We start from the raw sequence: 21,991 nt of genomic DNA on the forward strand, positions 1-21,991 counted from the left end.
CACTGGATCTTACTGCCGCCACCACCAGCACCTCCCTCCTGGCTGCCCCAGCGAGGGGAGGCCCAGCCACCTCCAGCAGGCATGTTCCTGGACCGAGCCCTCCACCACTCCCCGCAGCACCCCCCAAAACACACCACCACATCTTCCCAGGGCACCGGCTGATCCCCCACCCTCAACCCTGAGGCTTAACTCAAATCCACAAACCGGGGTCGGGGTCCTCCAGCTTCTCCTTCAGCCGGGGAAAGGCGGGGCGCAGCGACTCGGGGTACTTCAGGAACACCTTGTACATGATCAGCACAGCCTTCTTCCTGATGTAGGGCTTGGTGTGTGACATCTGCGGGGCAGCGGGCTTCAGCCTGCGCGGGCTTCCCGCGACTCATCCCTGCTCTCGCCCCTCCCAGCTGCCTCCTCCACAGAGAGGAGACGCCCTCCAGCCCGACGCTGTGGCTGCACACCAGTCCCAGGGGCCCCAAACCAGCATCTTGGATGCCATGGAAGCCAGCCTCACTGTGCCTCTGACTCAGGCCTGCCCTCCAGAGCGAGCCCTCCTCCCTTGTGGCCTTCCTGCCCCAGGGTCCTGGGTCCCACAGTGGGAGGATGAAGGCTGGAGAGGAAAGTCACGCAGGCAACGCGGGTGTGCTGGGAACACAGCCTACAGCCCAGCTCCCCACGGCTGTGCCCTGAGGCTGCTCAAATTCCCCAGCAGGGGTCCTCCCATCTATCAGGCCCGGGGAGTCGCCTTGAACTGCCTGGTCCTGACAGAGCCAACCCATGATGGGGCACTGACATCCACCCTCTCGTGGGCTCCCCACTGCTTTACTCTAGAGGAGCCGGCACTCTGTGAAGGCCAGCAGTCAGTGTTTTCAGCTTCATGGGCCAGACAGCCTCTGTCATGACCACACAGCTGTGCCTTCACAACCAAGGCCACCGGAGACAACACAACACGTGCAAAGAAGGTGCAGCCGGCTGGATTTGGCCCTGTGCCACAGCCTGCTGATCCCTGATCTAGAAGCTCAGCAGGCTGTGCTGACCATCTCCAAGACCATCAGCCACGATCTAGACACCTCCGGGCGGACAGGCAGCCACGCAGGGACAGCGCCCATTGGCCATGATCTAGACACCTCCGGGCGGACAGGCAGCCACACGGGGACTGCGCCCATCGGCCACGATCTAGACACCTCCGGGTGGACAGGCAGCCACGCAGGGACAGTGCTTCCCAGGGAGGAAACCATGCCCCCTCCACACTGTTAATCTGGCTGCTGTGTTTTAAATGAAAAGGAACAAAGGTCCCCCTCATGAACTGGAGGTTAAGTCAGGCACAAAACAGATGTTTCTGGGGCCAAAATTTCCAGGGGCTTCCCAGGTTTTAGACTGTCACAGCCGGGGACGTAGCCTTTGACAAGCAGAGTGGCAAGGAGGAGTCAAGCTGTGGTCAGGGATGGAGGAAAGAGAACCACACAGAAGCCCACTGGCGGCTCAGACAGGAGCCACTGTCAGACCTCAGGGCAAACATCCCCCACCGGGCCTGGCCTGTCAGGGAGACCCTGTTCCTCCTCTCGGCAAGATGATTTCAAATATAAACTCAAGACACGCAGGAATCAAAGCGGCCCAAGAGCCGCTCCACCAGCTGACAGTGATTTGGTTCCCATCTCAGGCAGGCCACACACCGGGGACCCCGGCCGGTTTCCACATAGCCAAGCTTCCCAGGCATGCCACTTTGACCGAGTTTTTCCCAGAGCAGACAGGCAAGGGTGGTGGGCAGGCTTACAAACTCACCAGTGTCATGATGTCATTTGCCAGGTCTCTGGCAAGGTCTGGGGTGACGAAGCAGGACAGACCCGTCAGTGCAACGCCTGTGTCGTACTGGCTGGGGCTGCTCAAGTCCTGGAAAGCGAGAGAAAGGGGCCGTGGCCAGGATGCCCTGCGTGGCACATCCGACGCCTGGGTCGCCGGGAGCAGCAGGAGCAAAATTCTCCCAGGACGCCCCAGGACTCAGCATATCCCCTTGGGGTGCAGCTGTGCCTTAGCACCCCCGCTGCTGAGGGGTCTGAAGCTGAACTCGGACAAGGAGGAAGAATTTACAGCCCATGGGAGACTGTCACCAAGAGAGGAGCCGGGATGGGCGCAGTTGGGAACACTGAGGTCTGAGGCACAGACTGGAGTGCTCTGTGTGTGGGAATCAGCTGAGTTTCTTGGCCCCTCCTGGGTGGGCATGGCTGGGAACAGTGAGGTCTGAGGCACAGGCTGAAACGCTCTGTGGGCGGGAATCAACCAAGTTTCTTGGCTCCTCCTGGATGGGCAGGGCTGGAGACAGGGAGGTCTAAGCCACAAACTGAAGCACTCTGCATGGGAATCAACCAAGTTTCCTGGCACCTCCTGGGACAGAGGCGCCTGTCACAAGTCACTGCAAGTGTGGGGAAGGGCCACCCCGGGTGCAAGAGCAGAGCGTTCCAGGCCTAAAACCAGGGCTGCCCTCACCTATCACTGGCAGCTCCCAGCTTGCAGAGACGGGGGTGCTGGGCCTGGCACAGAACGGGCAGGAAAGCCCCACAGGATGGGGTCCTCAGAGACCCTGCTTCCATTTGGGGTCCCTTTCCCCAACAACTGAGGGGAAGGGCCCAGGAACAGCTCCCATGGGCCCCTCTCAAAGTTCAGCTGGCAGCTGCCCATGCCCTCCCATGGAGTCTGCCCCAGCTCTTCACTCCCGCAGCTCTCACTACAACACGGCATCCGCCCCAGCTCCTGTGTCAGCACTTGGGGAAATAAACCCTCTCTTGATATCACAAACCTGCTCTTGGGGAGACATCTTCTTAAGGAAACTCCCAAGACTTCATCTATATATGCATCTACCGAGATCCTTTCTCAGGGTTAACATTCTGTGGTCAAAATATGACAAGGCCAGCTTTTTTTTTTTTTTTTTTTTGAGACAAGTCTCACTCTGTCCCCCAGGCTGGAGTGCAGTGGTGCAATCTCGGCTCACTGCAACCTCCACCTCCCAGGTTCAAGCAATTCTCTGCCTCAGCCTCCCAAGTAGCTGGGATTACAGGTGCGTGTCACCATGCCCGGCTAATTTTTGTATTTTTAGTACAGATGGGGTTTTACCATGTTGGCCAGGCTGGTCTTGAACTCTTGATCTCATGATCCGCCCGCCATGGCCTCCCAAAGTGCTGGGATTACAGGCGTGAGCCACCGTGCGGGGCCAACTGGTTCTTTTAAAAGGACACAGTGGGCGTGCGCGGTGGCTCACGCCTGTAATCCCAGCACTTTGGAAGTCTGAGGCGGGCAGATCACGAGGTCAGGAGATCGAGACCATCCTGACCAACATGGTGAAACCCTGTCTCTACTAAAATATAAAAAATTAGTCGGACATGGTGGTGCACACTTGTAGTCCCAGCTACTTGAGAGGCTGAGGCAGGAGAATTGCTTGAACCCAGGAGGCAGAAGTTGCAGTGTACTCCAGATGGCGACAGAGTGAAACTCCGTCTCAAAAAATAAATAAAATAAAATAAAATAAAATAACAGTGAGCTGAAGCGGTGGCACACACTTGTAATCCTACCACTTTGGACGGCCGAAGCAGGAGGATCACTTGAGCCCAGGGGTTTGAGACCAGCCTAGGCAACGTAGTGAAACCCTCCCTGCCTCTACAAAAAATACAAAAAAATCAGCCAGGTGTGGTGGTGTATGCCTGTAGTCCCAGCTACTCAGGAGGCTAAGGTAGGGAGATCGCTTGAGCCTAGGAGGTCGAGGCTGCAGTGAGCTGCAATTGCGCTACTGCTCTCCAGCCTGGGTGGCAGAGCAAAAACCCTGTCTCAAAAAAAAAAAAAAAAAAAGTAAGAATTTTTTTTAGGGCTGGGTGTGGTGGCTCACGCCTTTAATCCCAGCACTTTGGGAGGCCGAGGCAGGCGGATCATGAGGTCAGGAGTTCAAGACTAGCCTGACCAACATGGTGAAACCCTGTCTCTACTAAAAATACCCTAAAAAAAAAAAAAAAAAAAAAGAAAAGAATTTTTTTTTTTTTTTTTTGAGACAGAGTCTCGCTCTGTCATCCAGGCTGGAGTGCAATGGCACAATCTCGGCTCACCACAACCTCCGCCTCCTGGGTTCAAGCAATTCTCCTGCCTCAGCCTTCTGAGTAGCTGGGATTATAGGCATGCACCACCACGCCCGGCTAATTTTGTATTTTTAGTAGAGACAGGGTTTCACCATGTTGGTCAGGCTAGTCTCAAACTCCCAACCTCAGAAGATCCACCTGCCTCAACTTCCCAAAATGTTGGGATTACAGGCATGAGCCACTGCACCCAGCCCACAAAATAAATTTTTTTATTAAAAAACAAGCCAGGCACAGTAATCCCAGCACTTTGGGAGGCTGAGGTGGGCAGATCACTTGAGGTCAGGAGTTCCAGACCAGCCTGGCCAACATGGTGAAACCCTGTCTCTATTAAAAACACAAAAAAATTAGCCGGGTGTGGTGGCACATGCGTGTACTCCCAGCTACTTGGGAGGCTGATGCAGGAGAATTGCTTGAACCCGGGAGGCAGAGGTTGCAGTGAGCCGAGATCGAGTCATTGCACTCCAGCCTGGGCAACAGAGCAAGATTCCATCTCAAAAACAAAACAAAACAAAAAAATAAAATAAAAAACAAAATGAGGCCAGGCACGGTGGCTCATGCCTGTAATCCCAGCACTTTCGGAAGCCCAGGCGGACAGATCACTTGAGGCTGGGAGTTCAAGACCAGCCTGGCCAACATGGTGAAACCCCATCTCTACTAAAAATACAAAAATTAGCCAGGCATGGTGGCGGGCACCTGTAATTCCAGCTACTCGGGAGGCTGAGGCAGTAGAATCGCTTGAACCCAGGAGGCGGAGGTTGCGGTGAGCCGACATCATGCCATTGCTCTCCAGCCTGGGCAATAGAGCGAGACTCAGTCTCAAAACAAAACAAAACAAACAAATGACACACTGGACTGCAAACATCGGAAGCATGTGATCCTACACAGAGGAAGCAGGTGCTAACTGGCTGAGCCGGGGCCCACCTGCATCCGAGGCCAGGCCAGGGGCAGGCACCGGCAGGCACCAGGTCAGAGCTGCGCCCGACACACAGGGTCTAACAGCCCTGAGCACCTGGCAAGGCAGCGGTGGATCTAAGACCCCAGCGAGGCGCTCACACAGGGACCGGCCGTGCCGAGCCCATCAGCAAGAGACACAAAGCTGGGCATGACACATGGCCCTCCTTGCTGGGCAGCTGCCACCTGGGTACCTAGGACGGCTGGAGCCCTCCACCCTCCTCCCTCCCAGTTACCACCTGCAAAACCCGCTCCCATCCTCCTCTCAGCAGGCCAGACTCCCACCCAGGCCCCTCCTGCTACATGGCCACGACCCAAGAGCCCCACGGCATCTAGGGCGCATGTCGCCCGCGGCCCAGGCGGGACACCCAGCTCCATAACCTTGCCCACAATGGTGAGCCCAGCAGAGCCAACAGTCCCAGGACCTGCACCACACCCTAAGCCGGACATCAGTCACAGCCAGTTCCCCCACACCTGTCCCTCGGCGTGCTGGGAGCCCCCAGCCCAGGTCTTCAGGTCACCCTGTGGGGTCGACAACACAGCCACAGGGTCCCGCCCTTGCACATGGACACTGGAGAGCCGGGACCGTGGCCTCTGATGTGTGGTCTGGGGCCAGAAAGGGGCCAGCTGCCCATGAAAAGGGTGGGCCTGATTCTCCAACACCCCAACCCCTCTATTGAGAGGCAGGAACCAAAGGTTTTCAGAGCTCGGGGCCAAGGAGGATCTGTGCTACTACCCAGTGCCCTCCGTGACCATTTCAAAATGCAACATTTACATGGTGCTGAAAAATGCACCTCATGGGACTCAAAAAAAGCCGTGGGCAGGAAGCACCCCACATGGGCAGGGAAGGGCCCACAGCTACAGCAGGCACTACCATGAGCGGAGAAGGGAAGAAAGTGGGCGACCGCAGAGGCCAGCTGCGAGTGGACCCTGGAGCCCCATTCGCCGGCCCCTCCAGGTGGTGAGCGAGGGAAGGGGGCACCGCACTGCTCAGCATCTCTCCACCTCGCAAGCCCACCAGGGAGCGCAGGCTCAGACCCGCCAGGCCTCCTCTCTGCGTCTGCCGGGAGGACTATGGCTGCGGAAGTCCCGCTCACATTCAAGGGGGCCACAGGCGCCAGCTGCCCACAGGAAGACGCGTGTGGGAACCAGACGCTCCAGCAGAGGCAGGCTGCACTCAGTACAGAGCGGCCCCGGCCCGGGAACACCCACCTTACGGATCTGATTGGTGGTCAGCATGATGACGTCAGTGCCTTCGTGAAAGCTCTGGGAAGCAGCGAGGTAGCCAATTCGCTGGGAGAGAATAGATGAGCACATCAGAGGCCGGGCACCTGCAGCCTCCAGGAGCTCCCAGCTCTGCTCTGCAGTGACCACAGCAGGCAGCGCCAGCCCAGAAGCAACATTCCGCAGCCTGGACGCTGGGGCCACCAGCAAGTGGGAACCAGCCCGCATTTGAAAACCAACCCAGATTTCTTCAAAATTCCATGAGGAAACTCCCAGTTTGGAATATGTATGTGTGTTTTTTTTTCTTGGAGACAAAGTCTCGCTCTGTCGCCCAGGCTGGGGTGCAATGGCACGATCTCAGCTCACTGCAACTTCCACCTCCCGGGTTCAAGCAATTCTCCTGTCTGAGCCTCCCGAGTAGCTAGGATTATAGCCGCGCGCGCCGCCACGCCCCACTAATTTTTATATTTTTAGTAGAGATGGGGTTTCACCATGTTGGCCAGCCTGGTCTCCAACTCCCACCCTCAGGTGATCCGCCTGTCTCAGCCTCCCAAAGTGCTGGGATTACAGGCCACTGAATCCACCTTGGGTAACAGAGCTAGACTCTGTCTCAAGAATAATAATAATAAAAATTGGCCGGTCACGGTGCCTCACACCTGTAATCACTCCCCACCCCACCAGCCTCGCCGTCCCAGAACCTCACCTTGAAGGTGAACTTGGAGGCACTCATCACTTCTATGATGTTGAAGGCGGCCCAGCTGATGTCGTATCCCAGCATCTGTAACTGTTAAGGGACGCACAAGAAATTGCACTCACAAGCCAAAGCAGAGAGAAAGGCTTTGAGCCGCGGCATCAAGCACTCCCTCCCAGCACACGGAACAGACTCATTCACTGTCAACAAACCACCCAATACGTACCCCTGGGGCCTTTAATTTCTTCTTTTGACAAACGACTCTGACATTTAAAAGCTACAGGGACAAGTTAGTGACAGGCACTAAAAAGAGGCTCAACGTCTGCAAGTGGCTAACTGGCGCTTACGGGTACTGGTTACATTCCCCTACCAACCCTTGGCGAATCGGCTTCTTGAAATAGTTACGAGACGAGCAGCAGCATGGGGGGACCCTGGACGAGCCCTTTGTCTCGCTACCTCCCACGGGGAAACAGGCCAGAGGGAGGAGTGCCTGTTCCCAGCTCACACACTGACCTGGAACTGCAGCCAGGAAGGGAGCCAGCCCAGGAAGGTCCAGGGCCCCAGCTCTCCCCACTAGGCGTCCTGGCCCAGCCTGTGGTGGGAGGGAGCCGAGACTGCAGGCGAGGGGCGTCCCTAGTGAACCCCACCCAGAAGAGGACCCCATGGGGCTCCCTCAGGGCTACCACCAGGGCCTGTGGGTTGCCGCCCTCTGGCCTGTTTGCCAGCCATGTGACAAACATGGCTCTCCGCGCCAGGACTTTGGGTTGGCCCTGAGTGGCTCACTGACAGCGGGTGGTACCAATGACTGACAGGTGGACAGACAGGCTGATGAACAGGGAACACGCGCTGAGTGGAGAAGCAGCCCGACAGTGCTGGGCGCGGGCCACTGGGAGGCACTTACATACGTCAGCTTGCAGACCGCGTTCGCCTTCACCGCGATGTTGTCCTGCTTCAGCTCCTGCTTGATCTCATCAATGCACTGAGATATGTATTTTGCCTATAATGGGGGATAAACACAGAGATTGCAAACATCTAGCTAAGAGGGTTGGAATAATGATTTCGGGCCAGGCACGGTGGCTCACGCCTGTAATCCCAGCACTTTGGGAGGCCGAGGCAGACAGATCACGAGGTCGGGAGTTTGAGATCATCCTGGCCAACATGGTGAAACCCTGCCTCTACTAAAAATACAAAAATTAGCTGGGCGTGGTGGCGGGCGCCTGTAATCCCAGCTACTCAGGAAGCTAAAGCAGGAGAATCGTTTAAACGTGGGAGGCAGAGGTTGCACTGAGCCAAGATGACACCACTGCATTCCAGCCCGGGTGAGAGAGCCAGATTCCGTCTCAAAAAAAAAAAAAGGAAAGAAGCCAGACATAAGAGAGCACACCATGTGATCCATTTCTACGAAATGTCCAGATCAGGCCAATCCAGAGACAGGAAGGGGATTTGTGGGTGCCACAGGCTGGGAGAGGAGACGGGGAGGGTTCGCTTTCTTTCTAGACTGATAATGTTCTGGAACTTGGCCGTGGTGGTGGCGCACAGCATTCCGCTATACACGACCCACCGTTTGCCTACTCCTTGGTGGACGAACATGTGGGGCCTTCCCACCTTCAGCCAGTGTGACTCTCACTGCTGTGAAAACCGCGCTCAGGTTTTGAGGGGATGTGTCTGGTGTGTCTGCATCCCCTGGGCCTGCTCACTAACTGCGCGTGTCTCCAGAACACCATCAAGGACAGTTCTGACCCAAGCGAACTCAGGCACGAGGTCCAGAATGGCAGACGAGGTTCCCAAGGGACAAACAGATGTGAGGCGCCCAACATAGCACCAGAGACAAGCCGGGTCAATGCCATGCTGGCCCCAGAGGCAACCCACCCCACCTGGGAGGAGAGAGAGGAGGGAGCAGCAGAGGCTCAGAACGCCTCCATCAGTGGACGATGAGGCACCCACGACAAGCCCTCCTAACGCACAGGAGCCCCTCTCCATCATCCGACAGGTCAGGAGTGATGGCTGCCCGGGCCCCGTCCTGCCAGCCCCTACGTCGGGATGCAATGTTCCTCCTGCTGTGCCCACCAGAGGCAAGGATGGCAAGCCCACCCCATCACGCTTCTGTCCCCAGCCCCACTGTAGCTGGCCTCGAAGCAGCCCCAGGAGTACCTACCACTCATGTGTCACCCAGGACCACACCCCAACCTCAGCTGCCAGCTGCACTGGGCTGGGGAAGGAGCCACGGCTGTGGGGCGGGGGGGAGGGCACAGACACATAATATTTTCCTGAATGTTTTATGATCCAACTTTGTACAATGGAACGAGTGTCACCCGATCCTCCAGACGGGCTTCAAATTACTACACCTCGCCCCAGGACTGTGCTCCCATCCCCGGAGCAAGGATAACCCGCTCCTCCTGCTCAAAGGGTCAGGACTGTTGATTTAAAAGGAAAAGAACAAAAAGACCATCACAAGCGTGGAGAGGTCAGACCCTCACGAGGGCAAAGGGGATGTGAAACGGCGCGGCTGCCGTGGAAAGCAGCCTGGGCTTCCTCCACGGTTCCACGTAGAGTTACCGCCCCAGCAATTCCACTGCTGGGCGTGCACCCGAGGGGATGGAAAACAGGTGTCCAAACAAAAACAAGCACACGAACGCACATGGCAGCACCATTTCTAGTGGCCTGAAACAGGAACAGCCCCCATGCTCACTGCTGATGAATGGATACACACAATGTGGTGGGTCTGCTCCCGTCAACTTGCTTGACTTATTTTTTTTTTTGAGATGGGGTCTCACTCTGTTGCCCAGGCTGGAGTGCAGTGGTGAGATCACCGCTCACTGCAGCCTCCACACCCCAGACTCAAGTGATCCTCCCCACTAGCCTCCCAAAGCACTGGGACCACAGGTGTGCACCACCACGCCCAGCCACTAGTCAGCTTTCTAGGAACTCGGCAGTGGGTCACAACCCTGGGACTCCCTCTTGGCTTTTAACTTCTGAACTTCTGATAGAGTCCAAGTAGCTCCTCTCAGACCAAGCCTCACACAAACAAATGTCTTTTTTTTTTTTTTTTTGAGATGGAGTCTCGCTCTGATGCCAGGCTGGAGTGCAGTGGCACAACCTCAGCTCACTGCAACCTTCACCTCCCAGGTTCAAGTGATTCTCCTGGCTCAGCCTCCTAAGTAGCTAGGATTACAGGGGCACACCACCACGCCCCGCTAATTCTTGTATTTTTAGTAGAGACAAGGTTTTGTCATGTTGGCCAGGCTGGTCTCGAACTCCTGACCTCAGGTGATCTGCTCGCCTCAGCCTCCCAAAGTGTCGGGATAACAGGCATGAGCCACTGCGCCCGGCCTGAATTAGGAAAAAAATGTATTAGTTGGGGTAGGGAAACATGATCTAGACCCAGAAGATTATATTATAAACATAGATTTAAATTATTTGAAGGTATAATGTGGCTATACATCATTGACACTTTCTACAAAAACAAAAGGAAATTAGAGGAGCAACATGGTGAAATTTCTCAAACACCTCAGCTAGTTCCACACTAAATTCACACTTCACCACAGAGCAAGTGAGATACTAAAACAATGATGCTGGTTTCAGCATCTATTTAACTCTGGGATGTAATTTAGAACACATGGTGCGTATTTATTTCCTTTATACACTAAGTCCTCAGGACTGCAGTAAGACAGGTCATTTAAACCCTAGATACACAGGAGAACTCCCTGGGGTACTTTTTTTTTTTTTTTTTTTTTTAATGGAGTCTTCCTCTGTCACCAGGCTGGAGTGCAGTGGCACAATCTCGGCTCACTGCAACCTCCGCCTCTCGGTTCAAGTGATTCTCCTGCCTCAGCCTCCAGAGTGGCTAGGATTACAGGCGCACACCACCACGCCCAGCTAATTTTTGCATTTTTAGCAGAGACAGGGTTTCACCATCTTGGCCAGGATGGTCTCGATCTCTTGACCTCATGATCCGCCTGTCTAGGCCTACCAAAGTGCTGGGATTACAGGCGTGAGCCACCGTGCCCGGCCTTTTTTTTTTCTTTTATTGAGATAGGGTCTTCCTCTATTGCACAGGCTAAAGTGCAGCGGCTAACTGCAGCCTCAACCTCCCAGGCTCAAGAGATTCTCCCACCTCAGTATTTGGGAGTACAGTGAGTAGCTGGGATTACAGCGGCATGCCACCATACTGGGTTAATTTTTAAAATTATATATATTTATATACACATATTTTTACATATACTTTTATATATACTTATTTACATATGTATACATTTATTTATATATATGTTTATTTATATATATATCTCTCTTTTGAGACACAGTTTTGCTCTTGTCGCCCATGCTGGAGTGCAGTGGTGTGCGCCCATGCTGGAGTGCAGCTCACTGCAACCTCCGCCTCCCGGATTCAAGCAATTCTCCTGCCTCAGCCTTCCCAGTAGCTGGGGTTACAAGCAGGTACTACCACGCCTGGCTAATTTCTATATTTTTAGACGGGGTTTAGCCATGTTGGCCAGGCTGGTCTTGAACTCCTGACCTCAAGTAATTCGCCAGCCTCAGCCTCCCAAAGTGCTGGGATTTACAGGTGTGAGCTACCACACCCGACCTCACATTTTTTACTTTTGTAGAGTTGGGGTCTCACTATGTTGCCCAGGCTGGTCTTGAACTCCTGGCCTCAAGTGACCCTCCCACCTTGGCCTCCCACAGTGCTGGGATTAAAGGTGTGAGCCACCGCACCTGGCCAGCGCTTTTTCTAGTTTTAAAGTTCCGATTCTCAGTCCTTCGCCTCCAATGAATTAAGTCAGCATCTTGAGACCAGGGAGGCCACATGGTCACAACCTCAGCAGCTGATTCTCGGGTGCCATCCAGCTCAAAGACCAACGAGCTGAACCCTTGGCACATCCCACAGTGCTTTCCATGTGGCGGCGCGGCTGAGGGAAGCCAGGCCGCTGAGCCGCATGCAGGCTGAGGGCCTGGGAGCTCACCCAGCTCATGAGAGCAAAGCCCGGTCCCCCTCACCCCACCGGGGGCTCTGAGGGGTTTTTTCTTTTTTTTTTCTTTTTTTATTTGAGACAGAGTTTCGCTCTTGTTGCCCAGGCTGGAGTACAATGGTGTGATCTTGGCTCACGACAGCCTCCGCCTCCCAAGCTCAAGTGTGATTCTCCTGTCTCAGCCTCCCAAGTAGCTGGGATTACAGGCATGAGCCACCACACCAGGCTAATTTTATATTTTTAGTAGAGACAGGGTTTCTCCATGTTGGCCAGGCTGGTCTCGAACTCCCAAGCTCAGCTGATCCGCCCACCTCGGCCTCCCAAAGTGCAGGGATTACAGGAGTGAGCCACCACGCCCAGCCTCTGTTTTTTTTTTTTTTTTTGAGATGGAGTCTGACTCTGTTGTCCAAGTTGGAGTGCAGTGGTATGATCTCTGCTCACTGCAAACTCCACCTCCCAAGTTGAAGTGATTCTCCTGCCTCAGCTTTCCAAGCAGCTAGGACTACAGGCATGCGCCACCATGCCTGCCTAATTTTTTTTTTTTTTTTTGAGACGGAGTCCTGCTCTGTTGCCCAGGCTGGAGTGCAGCAGCGCGATCTCAGCTCACTGCAAGCTCCACCTCCTGGGTTCACGCCATTCTCCTGCCTCAGCCTCCCAAGTAGCTGGGACTACAGGCGCCCGCCACCACGCCTGGCTAATTTTTTGTATTTTTAGTAGAGACGGGGTTTCGCCGTGTTAGCCAGGATTGTCTCGATCTCCTGACCTCGTGATCCGCCCACCTCGGCCTCCCAAAGTGCTGGGATTACAGGCGTGAGCCACCACGCCAGGCCAAGCCTGCCTAATTTTTGTATTTTTGTGTAGAGAGGAGGTTTTTGAAGCCCTGTTTCAAAAAAATCAAAAAATAAAAAATCAGCTGGGCGTGGTGGCACATGGTGTAGTCACAGCTACTTGCAAGGCTGAGGTAAGAGGATTAAGCCCAGGAAGTCAAGGCTGTAGTGGGCCGTGATCACACCACTGCACTCCAGCCTGGGCAACAGAGCAAGACTGCCTCAAAAAAAAATAAAAAAGGAAATAAATGAAAGTGCTGCCTCGGCCAGGCGCGGTGGCTCACACCTGTAATCCCAGCACTTTGGGAGGCCGAGGCGGGTGGATCGCCTGACGTTGGGAGTTCGAGACCAGTCTGACCAACGTGGAGAAACCCCATCTCTGCTAAAAATACAAAATTAGCCGGGGTGGTGGCTCGCACCTGTAATCCCAGCTACTAGGGAGGCTGAGGCAGGAGAATCGCTTGCACCCGGGAGACAGAGGTTGCGGTGAGCCGAGATTGCGCCATTGCACTCCAGCCTGGGCAACAAGAGTGAAACTCCGTCTCAAAAAAAAAAAAAAAAAAAAAGAAGAATTCCAAGTCCCAACAATAACTGGGTCAGGAAAGGGGACGCGCCGGCGAAGTGGTCCATCCTGCCCAAGATAAGTTACCATCCATGATCACCATCACTTCAAATTCAAACAGAAAAGCCACCGAACCCCAGAACCCCAGAAGCAGCATGAAAGGAGCTTCTCCTGTGGAGCGCGCTGCTCTTTCAACAGCCCGGGACACCGTCCTGCTTTATTCTCTTGTTGTGGACAGGCTCAACGCCCTCTGCACCCAGGAGCACAGCGGCCGCCGCCATCCTGAGGCAGCATGGAACCGAGGCCCCCACACCGGGACCTACTTCCACTCCCACGACTGAGGCTGGTGCGGCACACTAACACCCAACAGGGTAGAAGCCAGAAACAGCCCCGTCCAGGACCAGACCCCGGCCAGCCCCGCCTAGTCCAGCCCCAGCCCATCTCTGTGCTCAGTCCTGTAACTTGCAGCCCCTCAGCTCAGCCTGGATGTCTGTGGGGTGGCACGGTCACCATTAAAACCCTCTGAGTCAAGACGGGGCACAATGGCTCACACCTGTAATCCCAGCACTTTGGGAGGCCGAGCAGATCACTTGAGGTCAGGGGTTCGAAACCAGCTTGGTCAACATGGTGAAACACCGTCTCCACTAAAAATACAAAAATTAGCCTGGTATGGTGGTGCATGCCTGTAATCCCAGCTACTTAGGAGGCTGAGGCAGGAGAATTGCTTGAACCTGGGAGGAAGAGGCTGCAATGAGCCGAGATCGTACCACTGCACTCCAGCCTGGGCGACAGAGGGAGACTATGTCTCCAAAAACAAACAAACAAACAAACAAACAAAAACCCTTCTGGCTCAAATCCACAGAGACAGCAGGTCAGTGGTCGCCAGGGCATGAGGTTTCTCTGTTCTGAACTTATTGTGCTGAATCACTGTATGTTTGTAAATATACTGAAATCTACTTAATTTCATGCCTAGAACAGGCAGATTTTATGGCATGTAAATTATATCTCAACTGTTCAAAGAAAGGAACCACCTTGGCTCAGCAGCATCACAGGACAGGACAAAACACCAGGAAGGACATGAGGCTCCATCTGGACCGCAGCTCCCTGAGGGCTGGAGGCCTGGGCAGAGCAGAGGAAGGTCCTCAGGCCCCAGTCACAGATGAGCAGGAGCATTAGGGACCACTCAGCACAGAGTGGGCCACCTGGTGGATGCCCAGCAGGCCACCCGGGGTCCCCGCATCCCTCCGCCTGCCTCACTGCCACGTGGACAAGTCAGCCACCAGCCAATCCAAGAACTCCTAGGGCAGTGGTTCCCAGCAGGTGACTCTGCCCCTCCAGGGGACACTGGGCGATGTCTGCAGCACCTGTGGTTGCCACGACTTGCAGAGATCTAGGCATGGAGTGGGTGGAGGCCGGGGACACTGCTCAGTGCCCTGCAGTGCCCCAACACCCCCACCCCAAGAACGATCCAGCCTGATGTCCACAGTGCCACGGCTGGGTCAGAGCACACCCAGGGCTGGTGTCGCCCCTCCTGCCCTCTGGTCTTCCTGACTCTCCAAAGCTCAATGCAAGTGAGCACCACCCAGAAGCTGGTCACAAGGAACGCGAGTGAGCATCACCCAGAAGCTGGTTACAAGGAACGCAAGTGAGCACCACCCAGAAGCTGGTCACAAGGAACGCAAGTGAGCATCACCCAGAAGCTGGTCACAAGGGCAGAACTCACTCCCACCCACACACCCCTCCAGGACCCACATGCCTCAGCCTTGAAGCCACCTCCACACACACACACCAAGCCTTCTGCCCAGAGATTGCCTTTTGAAAACCCCTGCAAAGGAGTAAAACAAACAGGCCCAAGCCTCTTTGAAGAGAGAGCTTCAGGAAGAACGCAAGCGGCTAAACGCCCATGAACAAGTGAACCGCACTCATAAGCAGGGCAACTGACACTACAGCTGCACCCCCCAAACACCCCAGCCCTGCTGGGGGTGCGCGAGGCGAGGCTGCGGCTTTCATGCTTGCTGCTGGGAGCAGCTCTGTGGGGAGCGGGCGCTGTCCTGAGGGCTGGGCGCGCTGCACATCTCTACGGCTTGAGTCCATTCATAAAACGACCCCACATGGAAACCACCCACATGTCCAACTATGTATGGAAGCTGTGTGTAAACAACAGAGCACAGCCACCTACGGCAAGGACCGAGGACAGCTCCCTCCCCACCAAGACGGCAGCGAAGCACACACACCTTAGGCAATCACACCTATGGTTCAGGGACACGAATTTAAGTGATAAAACTACAAGCAAGTCAAGGAAATTAAACTTACAGAAGCCAGGATCATTACCATAATAATTAGCTGTACAGGCCGAGCACAGTGGCTCACGCCTGCCATCCCAGCACTTTGGGAGGCCAAAGTGGGTGGGTTACTTGAGGTCAGGAGTTCGAGACCAGCCTGGCCAATACAGTGAAACCCCGTCTCTGCTAAAAATACAAAAATTAGCCAGGTGTGGTGGTGGCCACCTGTAATCCCAGCTACTCTGGAGGTTGAGGCAGGAGAATCACTTGAACCCAGGAGGCAGAGTTTGCAGTGAGCCAAGATCGTGCCGCTGCACTCCAGCCTGGGTGACAGACAGAGCAAGACCCTGTCTCAAAAAAAAAAAAAAAAAAAAGCTATACAATGTCCTAGGCACTGCATATTTTGCAATTAAAGAAGCTCAGAGGGAAAACAAAGCACATTTAGAATCCACGCCCTCAGGTCCACCACCACTGTAACAGCACGGGGGACGAGGGCACCTGGACAACGGGGAGGCATTCGGGAATTCTGAGAGACTTTTCTTACCATCAAGTGGGGTCAGGGGCTTTTAATTTGGGGTTGATTCTACCTCTAAGAGACACTCTGTTCTGGGCACACCTGTGGCTGGCATGATCAGAGGAGCCCCTGGCATGGAGTGGGTGGGGGCGGGGATGCTGCTCAGCACCCTGTAGTACCCAGAACAGCTCTACCCAGAGAATGATCCAGCCCCAACATCCACAGTGCTGAGGGGCAGAGGCTGATCTAGTAGAATGACTGACGTTATTAAAAGGAGAGAAAACGCGCTCAGTTCGGCTGGGCGTGGTGGCTCACGCCTGTCATCCCAGCTTTTTGGGAGGCCGAGGCTGGTGGATCACCTGAGGTCGGGAGTTCAAGACCAGCCTGACCAACATGGAGAAACCCCGTCTCTACTAAAAATACAAAAAATTAGCTGGGGTGGTGGCACATGCCTGTAATCCCAGCTACTAGGGAGGCTGAGGCAGGAGAATTGCTTGAACCTGGGAGGCGGAAGTTGCGGTGAGCCGAGATCGCGCCATTGCACTCCAGCCTGGACAACAAGAGCAAAACTCTGTCTCAAAAAAAAAAAAAAAAAAAAAAAAAGAAAACACACTCAGTTCAAATTTAATAACTTTATATCTTTTCCTTTTTTTTTTTTTGAGTTGGAGTCTGCCTGCTGGGGAGGCTGAGGCAGGGAGAACTGCTTGAACCCAGGAGGCGGAACTTGCAGTGAGCCAAGATTGTGCCACTACACTCCAGCCTGGGCAACACAGCGAGACTCTGACTTGAAAAAAAACAAGAAGAAGAAAAAAAAAAAGAAAAAAGAAAAAAGAAAAAGAATATATGGGCTGGGCACAGTGGCTCACTCTGTAATCCCAGCACTTTGGGAGGCCAAGGTGGGCAGATCACGAGGTCAAGAGATCGAGACCATCCTGGCCAACATGGTGAAACCCCGTCTCCACTAAAAATACAAAAATTAGCTGGATGTGGTGGCGCGTGCCTGTTGTCCCAGCTGCTTGGGAGGCTGAGTCACTTGAATCTGGGAGGTGGAGGTTGCAGTGAGCCGAGATCGTGCCACTGCACTCCAGCCTGGCGACAGAGCGAGACTTAGTCTCAAAAAAAAAAAAAAAAAAGAAAAAAAGGCTGGGCACCGTGGCTCACACCTGTAATCCAGCACTTTGGGAGGCCGAGGCGGAAGGATCACGAGGTCAGGAGATCGAGAACACGGTGAAACCCCGTCTCTACTCAAAAAAAAAAAAGAAAAAAGAAAAAATGGAGAAAACTTTCCCAAAACTATGAGAAGGACTTGTGAGAATAAAATATTAAAAATTGTTTGTTTTTTGTGCCAATTCTATGGAGCTTTAGAAGCTGAGGACACTCCCAAGTGGACCAAGACACATACACATGAGACCACTACTTCTCATGCTTTTTGGACTCATCTTAATGGGTTTTGCATGGGAACCCGATACGTTCACACGTACACACAAGTATCACATGCAGAAATCAAAGTTTCAGGACAGGACAGTTACTGTATGTGCCTGCACCCTGGTCTCTTCTAGTTTCTTTTCCTTTTTCTTACCTAGCATAACCATTAAATTGAATTCACAACCCACAGCCTGAGGACTGGAAAACAGTGAACTAGACAAACTCAGCGCTCTGGCGCTTCCAGAAAACCGCGTGTCACTGCAGCATCCTCCGCATCATCCAGCAAGGAGGGAGGCGACTGTCATCCCCACTTACACAGGAGGAGACAGAGCAGGGGGCTCTCCATGCGCCGCCCCATGAAGTCAGCCAGTCAGCCCAAGCATCTGGACTCGGATCTCCCAAACCTCATGCGATTTCTACTCCATCGCACTGCCTTTCCACGTGGCTTTCAAAGTCATCACTAAGCCTTGTTTCCATGATGCCACACACAAGTTTTAGGTGAAAATCTATTACGAAATGGAAACTTTTTTTGGAAACTATACTGCTGCAGAAAATGCACACTGTCTATAGAGTCTTTGTTCCGGGTGCAGTGGGCGGGAGGGAAAAACCTACAACATACGGTCTACAGGATAGCTGCTTTTTAAAAGTGAGTGGGGGTGCTAGGGGGGGACAACTAGAACTGTCATTGAACAGTCATTTGCTGCTCACCAATCAGGAGACTCCAGCAGCTGCAGAGAATATCCAGAATCAGACATGAACACCTGAGTTACGACCCTCTGGACCATAACAATGGTCTTCCAGTGAGAAAGCCAGGGTCCCCAGACACTGCGTGTCCTGCCTGAAATCACCCCACCAATGGCAGGGCCAATGAGGAAGCCTGGGACTTTCAAGGACAGCCCTGCGCCATTTTAAAAATGTTTCCCAGCCGGGTGCAGTGGCTCACGCCTGTAATCCTAACACTTTGGGAGGCTGAGGCGGGCGGATCACCTGAGGTCAGGAGTTTGACACCAGCCTGACCAACATGGCGAAACCCTGTCTCTACTAAAAATACAAAATTAGCTGGGTGTGGTGGTGCATGTCTGTAATCCCAGCTACTCAGGAGGCTGGGGCAGAAGAATCGCTTGAACCTGGGAGGTGAAGGTTGTGGTGAGCCAAGATCACGCCTTTGCACTCCAGCCTGGGCAACAAGAGTGAAACTCCGTCTCAAAAAAAAAAAAAAAAGTTTCCACCACCAATAACCCCTTGAAGGGGCCCAGACTTGTGGGGAAGGCGCTATCAACTCACACCAATTCCAAAGGAAGAAACCCAGGCTCAGGGGCTTCCCAGTGAAGACAGGCACATCCCCCTGAAAACCACGCCCCAGACTAGAGGTGTGGTCCTCCACCGGACAGACCCCCTGGCCCATCGTCAGGATCCCAGAACAGGCTGCTCAGTGACATGCGCTTAAGGGAGCAGGGACTGGCGCTGGGAGATCCTGCCTGTGCAGAAAAAGTCCTCTCGGGAAGCGAACCACATTTCCAATCTGCTGAACCAAGCTCAGTAAAAACCAGGCCCATCAGTGATGCTTTCAACTCACAAAGAATCTGAACATTACTCCAGTTAGTTACACGTTGTAACCAAAGCAGTTAGGGAGAGCTTCTGAGATGAAAAAACCAAGGAGGCCGAAGGGAAGGGGGGTGGAGAAGAACAAAAATGACCTCATTAAGTTGGGGACAGGTGAAGCCACACCACTTCCAGAAAAGTGTAAAGGTTTAACAATACGGCAAGAGCTCAGGTTCCCAGAGAGAGGGACATGGGCTGAGGAACATGGTGCCAGGAAGTAAGTCCCTTAACTTCCCTGCCCTCCTGGGCACCTCGTCCTGGACACAGCCTCTGGTACTGGAACTGGTGCGGTATCAGACCACGGCTCTCCTTCAGGCCAGCCTTGCTGTCCACGCAGGGAAGCAGGCAGGCAGTCGCTCAAGTAGGACACTTTCTAAGGCTCCCACTGCCCAAGGGCTGCACGAGTACCCTTAATGAAGCCAGACACTTGGTGGCCGCCATGCCCATTCTTCTTCAATCTAGGTCACAGGTTGGGGGAAGGGAGGGGCGGGAAGGAAACGATCCCCACAGTTGTAATCTTACTTCTGGAAAACCATTTCCTCGCCCTGGCTTTCAGGTTCCTACTTGAAGTCAGCTTCCCCATTCCAGGTTCCCGCAAGCTGCTACCTCACTGGGGCTTAGGATGCCGCCGTCCTTCCTCCCTCCTAGCAGCAGCCCCACCTTCCTGGGAACCGGCGCACTGGAGGCAAGGCCCTAAGACCCTGCCTGGTTCCGAGCCAGGCCTCAGGGAGCGACCTGGACACGCATTTACACGATCCAGAAGAAAGGAGTTTCTCCAGGGACGGCCCAGGACCCCCTGCCTCGGTCTCCCGGGGAGGGTCCGGGGGCGGGGCCCGGGCCCCTGCATTTTCAATCGGTGATTCGGAAACACACTCAGGTTGGAGAAGCTCTGCCCAGAGACCTCGCAAGTCTCCTGGGAGGGTGGCCCGGGCCGGGGGCAGGTGGGCCCGAATCTCCCTCTGAGAGAGTAAACTGAGGGTCCAGGAGGAGGGCACCCATCGGCAGGGCCCAGGGCATTGCATTTTGAACAGCGCTTCCCCCAGGGATCCGAGATGTGCTGCTCCAAGGCCTTCGCCCCTCGGGGGGAAACTGAGGCTGGGGGACCGAGGAGGTGGGCGGCGCCCCAGGCCCAGGCCACGCAGGGCCGGAGCCCAGAGCGGGACCTCCAACTAAGACAGAGCCTGGGCGGGCGGCAGGCCGAGCAGGCCCAGCGAGCAGGGCTGGGCCCTGGGCCGGGGCGGTGACCAGGCCGAGCAGCCCCTTGGCGCGCCGGGCTCACCTCGTCCTCCTTGTGGTTACGGATGCCGCGGACCAAGTCCTGCAGATTCTTGTCGAACATGCGGTCGATGCTGCCCTTCACCATCTTGAGGGCCATCGCGGCGGCCCACGGGCTTTTGCCTCGGGAGGCCCGCGGCTGGGCGCCGTGAGGGGGCCCGGGGCCCGTGCCTGCCGCCCGCGGAGCGTCGCGGTGCCGGCCGCTGCGGCGGGACAAGCTCCCAGGCCAGGGCGGCGGCGGGTTCCAACGACCGCGGCAGAGTCGGAGACCCGCTCGGCAGGTGCCGCGATCCCGCTCCGGGCCCCTTGCAAATGGCGGACAAGATGGCGACGGGTCAGCTGACGACGAGAGCCCGGTCCCAGCTTGCCGGCCCCGGAAGCCCCGCCTCCCAGAAAGCCCCGCCTCCCCACCTCCCCGGCGGGGAGACGCTGCGTTTCCCTGACGACGACAGGTAGCCCAATGGAAACGTGGCACCACCCTCTCCGGCGCGCGTTCCCGCCTTTTCCGGCCCAAAGACTTGCGCTCTCATTGGTCAGTGGCCTCCGGAACTCCGCCTTCTTCCTCGTTCTGCGCCCTAGCCACGCCCCTTAGAGGCTGGTCCTGACCCTCCCACCATCTGACAGGTGTGGGCGTGGCTGGATGTGGGCGGGGCGCCCACGTGGAGCTTAGCCCGCAAGTTCCCGAGGAAGACTGGAGCTCCGCCTTTCCTGAATGTAATAGCTGACGCGGCCTGAGAGCCTCCAAACCCAACGCCTGGGCGGGTAGGGGAACGGATCCTGTGGTTCCCGCAGCCTCACAACATCCTGTGAAATGGGCAAGACAGACATTAACATGCCAACGGGAAGAAAATGAGGCCAGAGACAGGACTACGACATTGTCATTCATTCAGTAAACATTTGTCGAAGGCCCATTGTGTGCCAGGCATGGTAAGGGGTGCTGAGCATGCAGCAGTAAATGAGATATACTGAGTCCCTGCTCTCCGAGATACATCATTGAGATTGTAAAAAAAGCTCTGGAAGCTTGGCCAGGCGTGGTGGCTCACCCCTGTAATCCCAGCACTTTGAGAGGCCAAAGCGGGAAGTTCACTTAAGGTCAGGAGTTCGAGACCAGCCAGGCCAACATGGTGAAACCCTGTCTCTACTAAAAATACAAAAATTAGCTGGGTGTGATGGTGGGCACCTGTCATCCCAGCTACTCGGGAGGGTGAGGCAGGAGAATCCCTTGAAACCAGAAGGCAGAGGTTGCAGTGAGCCGAGATGGCGCCACTGCACTCCAGCCTGGCAACAGAGCAAGACTTCATCTAAAAAAAAAAGAGAGAGAGAAAGAAAGTAATCGCAATAAAAACTAGGGCAAGATGGGCCAGGCGCTGTGGCTCACGCCTGTAATCCCAGCACTTTGGGAGGCCAAGGCAGGTGGATCATGAGGTCAGGAGTTCGAGACTAGCCTGGCCAATATGGGGAAACCCCATCTCTACCAAAAATACAAAAATTAGCCAGGCATGGTGGCATGCGCCTGTAATCCCAGCTACTTGGGAGGCTGAGGCAGAAGAATCTCT

At 54.8% G+C, this 21,991-nt stretch overlaps 1 protein-coding gene across 2 annotated transcripts in view; it reads right to left on the reverse strand.

Moving 5' to 3' along the window:
- Positions 1 to 21,398, reverse strand: part of AP3D1 (adaptor related protein complex 3 subunit delta 1) — a 50,209-nt gene extending 28,811 nt beyond the window's left edge. Inside the window, exons 1-6 of one of the 2 annotated variants that reach the window (XM_024237253.3) lie at positions 20,440 to 21,398; positions 7,880 to 7,975; positions 6,991 to 7,071; positions 6,276 to 6,356; positions 1,777 to 1,884; positions 205 to 334 (exon numbers count right to left, since the gene is read on the reverse strand). In XM_024237253.3, coding sequence (XP_024093021.3) covers positions 205 to 334; positions 1,777 to 1,884; positions 6,276 to 6,356; positions 6,991 to 7,071; positions 7,880 to 7,975; positions 20,440 to 20,535 — 592 coding nt within the window. In that variant the 5' untranslated portion in view covers positions 20,536 to 21,398. Of the gene's footprint in view, positions 1 to 190; positions 335 to 1,776; positions 1,885 to 6,275; positions 6,357 to 6,990; positions 7,072 to 7,879; positions 7,976 to 20,439 lie in introns of those variants that run through there. The other variant, XM_054539275.2, reaches the window with a different exon arrangement.
- Between the last annotated feature and the right edge of the window lie 593 nt (positions 21,399 to 21,991).

This window comes from Pongo abelii, chromosome 20 (assembly GCF_028885655.2).
Source record: "Pongo abelii isolate AG06213 chromosome 20, NHGRI_mPonAbe1-v2.0_pri, whole genome shotgun sequence".
NCBI classification, from domain to species: domain Eukaryota; kingdom Metazoa; phylum Chordata; class Mammalia; order Primates; family Hominidae; genus Pongo; species Pongo abelii.